Below are 14,778 nucleotides of genomic sequence, written 5' to 3'. Positions count from 1 at the left end.
AGTTGGAGGGGTCGCTGCCTTTGCGCCTGAGTCCCTTCTTGAGTGGGCTTATCCTGTTCGTAGTTAGAAAGCACCTTCCTTGCCCACTCTACCTTTTTTAGCCATTCAGGCGAAGGTGTGGCAACGGTGCTCCTAGTGTGTGAGCGCAGAGTCTGGGCGGCAGTCCGCCTTTCTGCGTATGTATATTTGTTAGCTCCAGCGGGTGGCCCGAGCGCCCTGGCAGTGCCTACCGCTGCTTTCGGCGCAGATGTGCACGTGGCGGATACGTTTGCGACTGGCTTTCTGCAACCCATCATCCCCCTTTCTGGACCGTGCTGGTATGGATGGTGGAACCAGTGTTCAGCTTATCCATGGGTTTTTTGAGAGTACCCGTCTCTGTGTTTTGTGTTGTGTTGTTGGTTTTCTTAATATGTTCCATAATTTGGTCCCTGAGCACATCGTTTGAGACTGGGCTAGTTTTTGATCCGGGCCCCCAGCCAGGCTAACTCTTGGCACGGTCCGTATTACACCGTAGTTCGGCCCGGAGTGAGATGTTGTTTGGGAGGGGAGATGGGTAGGTGTTGTGTTGGAAGTGGGTTTGTGTAAAGCAACTATTTCGATGCGGCTGAACAACTCGCATCGTCGGTATTGCTTCGTTGCAAAATACCCGCTGCCTGTCCGGGACTGTTTATTTACTGGGGTTTCCGTGTTTGACTTATCCCACCAGCTTATTCACAGTTGGCCTCAAGAGAGGTCGTCTGCTATCCGCAACCTGCAACCCGCTCGGTTGCACCAGCTAGGCGACTTTATATATTGTTGAACGTTGATGCACTAAGAGCAGTACAATCAAGTGGCCCAATCTACACCAAGCACGTGCTTGTTACGCGCGGGCCCATTTTTATTTCGGACAAATACGGTTCGCGAGGAAGGTACATAGAACAAATAAACACAGGACAAAACATAGATCAGCAAGATTAAAGCAAATGAGCTAAGATTTTAGTTTTTAGTACAGGGATAGAAGTCGAGGAACAAATTAAATGATATAGGTTGTTAAAATTATTAGAAAGAACGCGAAAGGGCTCATGCTGACTAAAATTAGATGAACATCGTGGCAAGTTGATAGGATGGTAGTTTCGCATTAGTCTAACAGGGACATTGAAACTTAGGCGGCTTACCAAATCTACAGAATCAATATCGCCTCTAATAAGATTATTCATAAAAATAGTACCAAGCATAATTCTGCGGCTTACTAGACTAGGTAAATTAATTAATACCTGACGTTTTGATCCCAGTTCAAACCACGTAAGGCAAAAAGAAGAAATTGTTTCTGTACGGACTCTATACGGTCAATGTGCACTTGATACTGAGGACTCCAAACGGAAGAACAGTATTCTAAATTAGGACGGACAAGTGAGGTAAATAATAATTTGGTAGTGTATGGATCATCAAATTCTTTAGACCAACGCTTTATAAACCCAAGAACACTCATAGCTTTATTTACAGTAGAGCAGTAACAGTCCAGATCTCACCGAGTAAAGACGTGTAACTACGACAATTAAACACCTGCTACGCAAGTGCTCACCCAAAATTATTGTGACAAACAAACAAGTGACTAAAGCAGAACAGAAAACAGAAAAAACAATAACAAAACACACATAGCCCACAGCAACAATAACAACGCGGGGCTCGCCCCAAAGTGCACCGAAATGATACCACCCGACAAAAACAAACTATTTGCATCGAACGCAAGCTTACTGAACCAACAAAAATTTATAGTAATTTCTCGTAAAGATAACCAATCATTCGAAAACGTTAACCCATTTATTATTAAAAAATCAATAGACTTTACATGTGCAGGCGAAGTTCTATCATGCAAAAAAACAAGAGCCGGAACATTACTATTTCAAACAAAACACATAATTCAAGCCACAAAACTACTGAAGTTAAATAAAATTGTAGACATAGAAGTAATAGCTGCCGAACACAAAACCCTAAATTCATCAAAAGGAGCAACCAACTTAGAAATATATCCGAAGAAGAAATACTTAAAGAGTTAAGGTCGCAAAAAGTTATAGACGTATACAAATGGAAACCGAAACATTAATGGGCCTAATTACACTAACATTTGACTCAGTTATTCTTCCCGAGAAAGTAATGATAGGGTACGAAGTAGTCTATACTCGCCCATACATCCCAAAGCCACGCAGATGCAACAAGTGCCTTTGTTACGGTCACCCCACACCAATTTGCAAACAAGAAAACTTTATTTGTAACAATTGGTCTAAAACCAAACACACGACTGAAACCGAACAATGCTACAGAGAACCCAATTGCATAAACTGCAAAAACAACCACAAGCCAACTGATAAGAAATGCCCAGTGTACATCAAACAGCAAGAATTAATTGCAATTAAAACTACTGAAAAAGTTGACCTTTAACAGCTCTCTCAATTTATTTTTCGCGCCATAACCATAATCAGGAAATTACCTTCTCCCAAACCTTGGCAAACCCACCTCCAAGCGAGGTTATCACCCAACCCAAACCCCCAAACACATCAACTATCAAACCAGCTAACACAAATCTCGACAAAACTAAACAAAACAACACAATAAGAAGCCAACAAGCCCCCTCCAAACCACAAGCAGCATCCACATCACAACAACAGAGAACGCACATATCTTACGAATCAGAGACTGAAGCAATGGACACCCTACCTTGTACGAATCTTCAGCCACAAAACAAACCCGTGACTGACAGAATACTTAGAAGTACCTACAAAGAAAAATACAACACTCTCACAAAAACCCTTAAATCAAAAGACCCCAAATTAAACCAGCACAAAATTGATTTCATAAAGAACTTAAAAACAAAACCTAGCCAAAACGACGACGACGACGAAGAACTATAACCCCAAGACATGTCATTGAAAATATTGCAGTGGAACATAAAAGGTTACACTAACCACTACAACGAACTTCTCACCATAATTAAAAAAAACTCACCCCATGTAATATCCCTTCAAGAAACACACATACAATTCACACACAATTTACCAACACCAATTAACTACACATTAATCACTAACATAGCAACTAACAGATTCGGAGGGGTAGCTCTTCTAGTCCACAATTCTATCCAACATACACAACACATCATCAATGAAGACTTTGAAGTAATAGCGGCCAAAATAGAATCCAAACAAACTATAATAATATACTCAATATACATAGCACCAAATAAACCACTTTCACGCAATAACCTTAATAACGTTATAAATACAAATAATCAAACAATAGTCGTAACAGGAGACTTCAACGGATGGCATTCCAACTGGGGATCGCCACACACAAACAGAAGAGGCAAAATAATCTCCAAATTCATAGAACAATCACACCTTACACTCCTAAATGATAAATCTCCCACTCATTTCACCACACACAACACCTTCACTCATATAGACCTTACTTTCTGCTCACCCTCGTTAACTCCTCTCGCAAACTGGACAATCTCTGACGACCTTTGCGGAAGCGATCATTTTCCTATCCTAACTTCCTTATTTCCTTTCGAACCACAAAACAACTACAGCAAACCATTCCTTAAAATCAAAGAAGCCAATTGGGAAAAATTCTCGGACTCTACTACAAACCTTAACAACATATACCCCATAACTACAAACATCAACAAAGAATCAGCCACCATCAACAAAATATTAATACAAAGCGCGCACTTTAGTATACCACAATCTTCACAAAACCTTCACTCACAAAAAGTTCCTTGGTGGAACAAAAAACTTACACAAATGCATCAAACGAAGAAAAACACCTGGAAAACCCTTAAGAGAGACATTTCGCAAGCCAACATCATTAACTATCGTAGAGCAAATGCACTTCTTAAAAGAGAAATTAAAATAAGAAAAAGAGAAGCCACCATCTCATTTACATCTACTATACAAAGTAACACACCGACATCAACAATATGGAGCAACATTAGACGATTCTGCGGTTTAAATCAATGTAAGCAAATACACTGCATAAACAACACAACTAATACACATGAAATAGCAAACAAATTCGCACAACACTGGTCTAGCCTTGCCACAGATTACAATTTCGACCTACAATTCACATCTCACAAATATAAACCAATAATTATAAACCACACCCCATCCACATCTGCAACACAAATAGAAAAAAACATAACAAAAATAGAACTTACAATAGCCTTACAATCATTGAAAGGATCCACACCAGGACTCAACAGATTGTCATACCCGATGATCAAAAATAGCTCTTCAATAGTACAAGATAGAATAGTATCCCTATTTAACAACATTTTTAACACATACATCCCACAGTCATACAAAACGAGCCTCATAATACCCATACTCAAACCAAATAAGAATAAAACAGACGTAACCTCCTACAGACCCATTTCTCTTAACTGCTGCATAGGAAAAATATTGGACAAAATAATATCGCAAAGACTTTGGTGGTTTTTAACCAATAACAAACTTATACATCCAAACCAATTCGGCTTCAAAAAAGGAAAATCGACCTCAGATAGTCTACTCTTCGTAGACCATCTCATAACGAAGTCACTAAACACAAAAAAAACACATCTCACTCGTCTCTCTTGACTTTGCAAGAGCATTTGATCGAGTGAGTGCACACTCAATAATAGACCAACTTATCGATTGGAAATGTGGTCCAAAAATAATAAACTACATTAAAAATTTTATGAGCAACCGGAAAATAACAGTCCGAGTAGGAACTCAAAACTCTACCGTACGTCCTCTTGATAACGGCATACCTCAAGGCTCACCGATATCAGTCGTCTTATTTATAATAGCTTTTAACAAACTCGCAAACATAATCTCCCGACACAAACAAATTAACTTCAGCGCATATGCAGGCGATTTTTTTATAATAATAAACCTAAAAAAAAACAAAAACATAAATTACAACCTAAACCCACTCTTTCTAGACATCGAAAATTGGGGCAACTACTCAGGTGCCTCTCTTTCTCCAACAAAATGCCAGCACCTACACATTTGTAAAAAACACAATTGTAACTGCACTATCACCTGCAACAACATCATTATAAACAACACAACATCAATCAAAGTCCTCGGACTTTGGATTAACAAAAAATACAACTGGAACACCCACATCAATGCTCTCATTCCTGCACTCTCCTCCAAACTGAACATCATAAAATGCCTAGCTAGCCCTAGATTTAATTGTAACACACATACCCTGCTAAATGTCAAAAAAGCAATTCTTATATCAAAAATTGACTACGGACTTCACATATATGGACACACCTCAAAAAGTTCTTTAAACAAACTAAAATCATCATTTAACTCCGCTATCCGGCTATCTCTGGGAGCATTCTATACAACACCTATTCACAATCTTGTATACAAAACAGATACACCAACAATAGAACAAAAGCGCGATTACCTTACAGCAAAAATCTTTAAATCCTTACTACACTCAAAAGACACCCCGATTCATAAATTAATTAAACCAAAAAAGAACACGAAAAAATGGACCTCAACAATTCAGCGATCAATTAAAATATGTCAAAAATACAACATACCCTACAAACCAAAAATAATCAACAAATTAAAACCCGCCTGGCAACTACCTAGCAACACTATCAATACATCATTACACATTTACAACAAGAATAAAACAACACCAGAAACATACCAAACACTCTTTAACGAAGCAAAATCACTTTTCCAAAATCACATCTTCATATACACCGACGGATCCCAACAAAACTCCATAACAACATTCGCAATCACCACAGAAACAGAAACCTTAGCATTCGGAAGTTTACATCCCTACTCTTCAATTCAATCAGCGGAAATCTTAGGCATCCTTGAAGCCCTAAAAATAATCCAAAATATGCACGGTAAATTCGTAATATGCTCCGACTCTCTAGGAGCCATCGAAGCCATAAAAAACACACAAAACAATAACATGTACCCAGCCCTAATCCGTTCAATCCTAACAAAGCACTACCCAAAATTCAAAATCTTATGGACCCCAGGACACTGCAACATTAAAGGAAACGAGATGGCCGACAAAGCAGCAAAGTTAGCACTAAATATGCCACTAATATACACACAAAACTTAAGCACAAAAGACATTAACAAATTCTTAAAACAACAACTCAACGAAACCCAAAATAATATACTTTTTAAATGCAATAATTGGTACCAAAACATCAACACAAACAACACACACACATTGTTTGCTCAGGAAGCAGGAGTAAATATGCAACTTCGCGAATTCACTGGTTTTATTTAAAACATTGCTTAGCCGTCATCTATGTAAATTGTGCGTTTATTTCAAGAGCTTTTTCTATTCAACAATGTTACCAACTCGCTCGTTTCAGATCTTCCCTATTACATTGGTATCTAGAGTTAGTATTTTATGGTAATCTAGTAGTTTTTTAATCTAGTATTTTGTTGTATGATCGTTGCTTGCCGACTTGTAGGGGGTAATTTATTAGCGATTATCAGCTGTGCTACGCCCCTGCTCGCAGCTTTCGATAGTCGGCATCGCAACGACCATAGAAAACAAAACAAACAGTGAGATGACCAAACATCGCCCGCGTTGAAGCGCTGTAGGCCTTCAATTAATGGGAAGAGGTGCCAGATGATGTACTGAGCGTTTGTATACGCCTTGCTTGGTTTTTACTAGAGCAACGCGCACCTTGCCATCCGATCCGTGCGTTACTTCGGTGACTCTGCCGAGCAGCCACTTCTGGGGCGGTAAATTGTCCTCTTTGATGACGACGATGGTTCCTGGTAGAAGGTTGGCCGATTCCTTTGTCCACTTAACTCTTTGCTGCAGCCCAGCTATGTAGTCACGGGACCAGTCTCGCCAAAACCGTCGCTTGATGGCTGATATAAGCTGCCAGCGTTGTAGATGAGTTAGGTCGTCGTCCGGATGAGGAGGTGCCGATCCTGGGGGTAGAGCAGCGAGCGTGGTGCCTACCAGAAAGTGGGCTGGAGTAATAGCCTCTCCGTCGTTAGGGTTGCTGCTGTCAGCTACTAGCGGACGCGAGTTAAGCACTGCTTCCACTTCAACCAGGATCGTCTGGACTTCGTCCTCCTTCAGCAAGGCGTTTCCGACGGCCCTCAAAAAGAGGTGTTTGGCGGACTTGACGGCGGCCTCCCATAGGCCCCCGAAATGAGGCGACCGGGGCGGAATGAAGACAAACTCAACCTGGTGATGGACGCCGTACGTTCCCAGTGTGCTGCGGACATCGGAGGCCATCTCCTGAAGCAGCCGTGAGGAACCAACAAAATTGGTTGCATTGTCGCAGTAGAGTCGATCGAGCGGGCCGCGCCGCCCAACAAATCTGCTGAGACAGAGGATAAATGAGTTAGAAGTGAGATCCTTCAATAGTTCTAGGTGAACCGCTTTCGTTGAAAAACATATGAATACTGCGACATACATTTTTAACGCTGCCTTGCCCCGCACTCCTAGCGACACTCGGATTGGACCGAAGAGATCGACTCCGCTTATTCTAAAGGGTCGACTGATTCTGACACGGTCAAGAGGCAGATTTCCCATTATTTGCGACATTAACCGTGGCTTATACCGGAAGCAGTGCGTGCATCGGCGCACAACAGCACCGCACTCGCGTCGTGCATTGATCAACCAAATTGTCTGCCGAAGCAGGCCGACTAGGGCTCGTGGTCCTGCATGGCAATTAGCATAGTGCAGGTGCTCGATGTACAATTTGACAAAACGATTCCCTTTAGGCATTAATATTGGGAATTTGGCACTGGGTTCTAGATCCGCGTGCGCTAGTCGACCGCCCACCCGCACCAATGTTAAAGTACGGGTTCCGAAAGTTTCGTTGCTGATAAATGGGCTAAGTTTTTGGTAAGAACTGGGTAATGGCAAATTTTTCTTTAATTTATTGAATTCGTCTGCAAACGATTCACGCTGAACAGCCTGCGCGATATAAGAGAACGAAAAACTAAGCTCGGTGGCTGATAGGACGTGGTCGTTCCACAATTTCCAGGCCCTGCCGTAAACAAAACGAAAGATAAATGTTGTAATTCTCACAACCTTCACATAGGAAGAAGAATTTTTAACTAATTGTAGTAGCGGATGATTTGAGACGACAGCAACCGTATGGGCGATTACTGGCGGTTTCATTTCGAGTTGGCTTTCGAGGGGCGTGTCAGCCAAGTGCTGATTAACTGGCCAATGAGTCGAGTCCATGGACAAAAACGAAGGGCCTTCAAACCATAGCGTCGTATCGAGATCTTTGACCGTAGTCCCTCGAGAGGGTAGGTCCGCTGGATTGAAGGTAGTCGGGACGTGTCGCCAGACTGCAGTTGGAGCCAGTTCGTGAATAGCCGAAACCCTATTTGCGACGAATGTTTTAAGTTTTGACAGATGAGTGCGCAACCAGAAGAGAACAACTTCAGAATCCGACCACATAGTAACCTGCTCGACGCGGTAAAGATTAAGCGTTTGCACATCACTCCATAACTTCGCTAAGAGGTGAGCCGCACAGAGTTCTAGTTGTGGAAAACTAAGTCTATTGATCGGTGCTACCCTAGATTTGGCTGTTAGCAACCTAACTTTTATTCCATCTGAGGTCACTGACCTTACGTACAGACAACAACCGTAAGCATCTGTTGACGCGTCCGCAAATCCGTGGATTTGATAAGTGCCGCCAAACTGAGTTCCGACATGCCGAGGGATGTTTAACGTTTCTAAATCTGTAAAGCAAGATGACACCGTCTTCCAACGATGCAGTACGTCGGCGGGTATTTCGTCGTCCCATCCAATTTGTAGCGACCAGAGTTTTTGAATAAGTATCTTTGCAAGGGTAACGATAGGGCAAATGAGTCCTAACGGATCGAACAGCCGTGCTGCAAATGAAAGCATGGATCGCTTTGTGGGTGGGTCTTCAAGCTGTAGATTCTGGGCGTTGAATTTGAACGTATCCTGTTTTGGACTCCAAGTGAGACCCAAAGTTTTCGTATCGGCGTCTTCTCCAATAAGGACTTCTGGCTCGGCGACCTGTCGTTCGTTGGGGTTACAATTCGACGCCCACTTAGCCAAGACGAACCCTGCGGAATCTAAAATCTCTGTGATTTCCCCTCGCAATTTCCTTAACTCACGAATGGAATCGGCCCCTGTTAACAAGTCATCGACGTAAAAATCATTTGCTAGAGCCTGTGAAGCTAAGGGAAGAGATTCGGAGTAGATCTCGCTAAGCTGCTTCAAACACCGTATTGCAAGGAAAGGAGCACTTGCCGTATTATACGTAACGGTGTTAAGCCGATAAATTTGTAGAGGGTCTTGCGGGGTCTCACGCCATACAATTAACTGGAACTTTCTATGGGTCTCATCTAATACCACTTGTCTGTACATTTTAGTAATGTCTACCGACATAGCAAATTTATGGAACCGGAATTTAAGCAGCGTGGCATACAGGCAAGGCTGAATTGTTGGCCCTACCAAGAGAATTTCATTCAATGAAATTTGGGAAGTGGTTTTGCATGACGCGTCGAATACGACTCTTAATTTAGTTGAAGAGCTTTCAGGTCGGAGAACGCACTGATGCGGTATAAAATAATGAGGCTCGTTGGGTATCCTATTATCTGTAGCCTCCATGTGACCGAGAGCTAAGTATTCCTTCATAAACTGGATGTACAACGAATGATTTGTTGGGTTCCCTTTCATACGCCGTTCTAAGGACAAAAACCGTCGTCGTGCAGTTTCATACGAGGAACCGAGACACGAAGGACTCGATTTGAAAGGCAGGCTAACTACAAATTTTCCTGTAGAGTCATGCGAGACGGTGCTAGCAAACGATTTTTCACTCAACACTTGATCAGGGGTATAGAGCTGCGATTTGGTTAAATCGGGTATTCTTTCAATTTCCCAGAACTTCCTTAGCGTGTGATCCAAATTGTTGTCCTCAGTAGCTACTAGAGTGGAGTATGAGATACATCATGCGGGCGGATTTTCTTTATAGGTCCCTGACGCTACCCAGCCAAAGACAGTATTTTGTAGAGTTGGACCTGAGTGCTTGTACCGTATTTGTCCTTCCCTAAGCAAGTCGAAAAACAACTCAGCGCCGATCAGCATGTCGACGCGTTTGGGCTTGTAAAAGTAAGGGTCTGCTAAGGAGATATCATTACGAATCCAATTGGAAGATATTGCGGTTGCTTCTGGACGATACCCTGAGATTGACGGTAAAATTATGCATTCAACTACCGCTTCGAAGGAGTTTAATCGCGACCCAATTGTCGTCTGGACTGCGAAGCTAGCTGAACACGCGGAATTCCCAATGCCTGAGAATTTAGCCTCATGCCGGTATCGTTTTAATTGCAGATTATTTACTAATTCCTCCGTTATAAAATTATCCTGTGACCCTGAGTCTAGCAAAATCCTAGCGCACAGCTTGGCTCCTGACTGACTTTGAACCTCGACAAGGGCCGTTGCAAGTAAGACGTGATCTACCTTTTGCGGCATAGGCTGACTAACCGAGGCACTTAGTGACTGTTGGGCTACCTGATTGTCAATAGGCGATGACAATTGATTGCTCGACGGTACTTGGGAGGTTGAGGTATACCGATGCAGAAGTGTGTGATGAGCCTTCGTACAAATTCGACAACGAGATGACTGGCATGTTGCGACACTATGTCCTCTGCGTAGACAATTGATGCAAAGTGGAGCATTCTTTGCGAACTTGAACCGAGCTTCTACCTAGATATTAGCGTACGATGTACAACTCTGGATGAAATGGCTGTCTGACTTGCAGAAGCAACATTTAGACTTAAGTTCTTCGACAGGTCGGGAAACTGCTAATGCCGCTTTGCTATATCTGGGCTTGTTCCCTAGCTGTCCCTGTTTGGGAGCTTTTCTGCCTGTCGTGGATTCCTCAGCCGCTAAGTGTTGGTATCGTTTATTAAGCGCCTCTGAGCAATCTTTCCATAACGGAATAGAATCGTAACTAAGTTGCTCTTCCCATCGCGACCGCGTTTTGGGATCTACTCTAGACATGACGATGTGAATTATCATTGCGTTGGCGAGAGTTTTCTCGTTGCCGAGCGAGAGAAGAGATTCATATATAGCAGTTACAGTGTCGATAAGGGATCGCAACGCCGAGGCGGATGGCGCTTGCATTGTTGGGATTTCAAACAATCCAGAAATACTTTTAAAGTATATTAGGCACGGATTATCATAAACCCTGACCAAGGCCGCATGGGCCGTTGCGTAATTTGCTTCTGTGATCTGGTAAGCCTTTACTGTTCCTAAGGCTTCCTTCTCTAAACAGGATAACAGATGATTAAACTTTTCAACATTTGATAGAGATTCGTCATCGTGAACTAAGCTGTTAAATAAACCTATAAAATTTTTGAACTCGGCATAGTTGCCGTCGAATTTTGGGAGTTTCATTTGTGGTAGTATTCTGCTGTGACTTGCTGAAGAGTTTAAACTTCTGTTATTTGCGAAGGTATAATGATTTCGTTCTCCTTCGGGCCGGTTACAATTTGACATTAATAATGCCTTTGCGGATACACATAATTCTTCTAACTCCTCTCTACATGCTAATTCGTTATTAATTGCCTCTAATTGTTGTTGCAACTCGAACGCCTTTTCGATGTATCCATTTAAAATACCTAAACGACATTCCATTTCGCACGCATTAGGGGGAGTTACTTGACCACGAACTGTGGCCTCAATTCTAATTATATGATTCTTATTCCGCTCAAGCTGTTCCAGCAATTCGTTTGTGTCGTCCTCCGCTGAGGGAGTTCTGCCAAAACGTTTCCGACTTCCACCCATTGTGACTGGCAACTTCCCGTTTTTAGATTGTTTCTAACAAGCAAATGCCAATGCAATGCTGCTGGTAGCGATCGAATGTCTGCACTGTCCCACCGTACTAAATCCTCAGCCAGGCTATGCGCGATTGGAGCAAGGAAGGCGAAAAGACCGACACAACCAAAGAGCGCGCGAAGATTGGGGCCAGGCAGTTTAAGCAAGACCGAATGTGTGTGTGTGTATATGTTGGGTGGGCCTTTGTGTGTGTATGTGACTGAAAGCCAAGTGAATTATGATATGTGTTTGTGCAAGTGATGGAAATAAAGTTTGCATATATTTACGTAGGCCACTTTACCATATACAATACGGATCGCTGTACTTCTCGGTGTTTCCGACGAGGTTAGGTTGAAGCCCGCTGATGCTCTCCTGTGACGAAATGGAGGTTAGGGACGCAGCCGATGTGCGCTCCCTCTACGATGATGTATGGGGCTCACCCTTCTCCGGGTGCTCCAGCGACGAAAGACGACGTTCTATTGCACCTCTCTATGGGTGCCGACGAGAATGTGGCGAGGAGATGGACGCAGCCGATGTGCGCTCCCTCTACGCCGAGATGTACGTGGGTACTGCGCTCCGGCTGTGCGGGCGCTCCAACAACGAAAGATGAAATTAAAGTTGCACGGGCGCGTAAATGCGTCTCCAACTTGGACCATGCACCCAATGTGCGATGCCGATGCACTTGTTGCGTAACGCGAATTGGCCGCGTGCACTTGTTATATAACTCTTGGTGATTTGCCAACTTATAACAATACGCAAATCCGAAGTTTAGAAGACGGCCAAGAACCAGTGAGTCCACCCGGGGGCGCCAATGTTTGCTCAGGAAGCAGGAGTAAATATGCAACTTCGCGAATTCACTGGTTTTATTTAAAACATTGCTTAGCCGTCATCTATGTAAATTGTGCGTTTATTTCAAGAGCTTTTTCTATTCAACAATGTTACCAACTCGCTCGTTTCAGATCTTCCCTATTACATTGGTATCTAGAGTTAGTATTTTATGGTAATCTAGTAGTTTTTTAATCTAGTATTTTGTTGTATGATCGTTGCTTGCCGACTTGTAGGGGGTAATTTATTAGCGATTATTAGCTGTGCTACGCCCCTGCTCGCAGCTTTCGATAGTCGGCATCGCAACGACCATAGAAAACAAAACAAACAGTGAGATGACCAAACATACATCTTTCTACTCAAAAGTAACACAACAACAAATAACTCGCCTTGATCAAATTAAATTTACTAGACTGCGTCTAGGACATACAAACCTAACACATAAATATTATTTAGATCGCACCACCCCACAAAGCTGCCCAATTTGCCTTACACACTCCCCAATTAATATGGATCACATCCTTAATTCATGCCCCGCCATAGCCCAAGCAAAACTTAATATCCTCAATAACATTAACGCCATACAGTACCTTAGAAACCCATCAATAGAAAACATCAAAACAATAATTACATATTTAAAAGAAATAAAATTATATCATAGCATATAAAAACTCCTCACATCCCTCAAATTAAAAATATATGCAAACCTAAATGTTAAAAAAAAAAAAAAAAAAATTGTTAAATTAAGTAAACAAATAAATTGTTAAATTAAGTAAATAAATTCGTAGTCGAAGGCATCGTAGCTAGCACTACATTCCCTATGTTAGTATTAGTTTTGTAAACTTTACTATCATCTTAAATAAATAAATAAATAAATTTACAGTAGAGGTTATGTGGGAGTCAAATTTAAGTTTAGGATCTAGGAGAACACCTAAATCATTTACTGAGTATATTCGGTCCAAAGACATGTTCTGAAGAGAGTAACTCATGAACGTTGGCGTACTCCTATAAAAAGTCATAACGTTGCATTTAAGATAGTTTAAATTCAAAAGGTTGTACTTGGAAACAGCGTTTTTGAATAAAACCCTCTGAGATCTACCATTCAAATAACTTGAAATCCAAGTTAACAGATTAAATCCGAAATCCGAGCTGATCTAATTTGAACAAAAGAAGAGAGTGGCTAACAGAGTCAAAGGCTTTACTAAAATCCGTATATATAACATCCGTCTGCAATTTTTTGTTAAATCCATCTAGTACAAAAGATGTAAATTCGAGCTGGTTAGTGGTGGTCGATCTACGCTTAACAAAACCATGTTGACACGGCGATATTAAAGAGGAGCACAAATGTTGCAACTGAGAGGTAATAATGCGTTCAAATGATTTAGGAGTTGCAGACAATTTGGAGATTCCTCTATAGTTAAGGTTAGTGTTCAATTAACCTTCGCACCCTTTTTGTGGAGTGAAATAATAAAAGAATCTTTCCTGATAGTAGTGTTCGTACCCAAAGGTACTCAACATGACCACACCCAACAGATCAAGCAGTAGCCAAGTTGGGAGCAGTACCAAGCGCTCAGTAGCACCCACTGCATATGAGAATGGCTTATATGTCTCACTTACTCACCGTCTCACCGACTCAACGGCACACTGACCGCCCAATGCAGTCAGCACATTTTGCAGTGTCTGCCGAGCCAACTACACAAACTGCTACCATAATCAAAACTCCCTGACCTACCTACCTACTTTAGAATATAGCGCACTTCACTAATCACTACACTAAACTTTCGTCTTCCAAGTAGTATATAAACATGTACCAAATGAAGAATAAATCAGTTATCAACGCATCTCATAACTCCGCGGTTCTACTTCCTACCTCTGGGAATAGGGCTCGTAATACACTATCTCCACTAGCAGCTGACCCACGTTAGCTCACCCTCAGCGCAGTTCAGCATCGCCTGTGGTCCGGCATCGCAGTAACCATCGTTACCATTGCCGCGACGCGATCGTCTTGCCACCATAGCGTCCCCGTGCCAGCGACAAGTGCTTATTACCACCTTGTCCCGCGGTGTGACCCGGAAGTGTCTACTTCGGTTAGGCACAAAC

General features: G+C 42.2%; 1 protein-coding gene across 2 annotated transcripts; it reads right to left on the bottom strand.

The window, feature by feature from the left end:
* Positions 1-6,320: 6,320 nt before the first annotated feature.
* On the bottom strand, positions 6,321-12,917 carry LOC139354671 (uncharacterized). 2 transcript variants are annotated; one of them, XM_070998913.1, is made up of 2 exons: positions 12,155-12,917; positions 6,321-7,360 (listed from the first exon to the last, which is right to left on the bottom strand). In XM_070998913.1, the coding sequence occupies exon 2, from the start codon at positions 7,273-7,275 to the stop codon at positions 6,628-6,630; it is 648 nt and encodes a 215-aa protein (XP_070855014.1). In that variant the 5' UTR covers positions 7,276-7,360; positions 12,155-12,917; the 3' UTR covers positions 6,321-6,627. The 2 variants fall into 2 exon arrangements, with proteins under 2 accessions (XP_070855014.1, XP_070855013.1); XM_070998912.1 differs by lacking the exon at positions 12,155-12,917 and adding an exon at positions 7,457-8,059.
* Positions 12,918-14,778: the final 1,861 nt, after the last annotated feature.

The sequence above is a fragment of the Drosophila suzukii genome, unplaced genomic scaffold (assembly GCF_043229965.1).
Source record: "Drosophila suzukii unplaced genomic scaffold, CBGP_Dsuzu_IsoJpt1.0 scf_13, whole genome shotgun sequence".
Classification (NCBI taxonomy): Eukaryota; Metazoa; Arthropoda; class Insecta; order Diptera; family Drosophilidae; genus Drosophila; species Drosophila suzukii.
The sequence above is the reverse complement of the archived record's forward strand: the minus strand, read 5'-3'. Positions and strand labels throughout refer to the sequence as shown.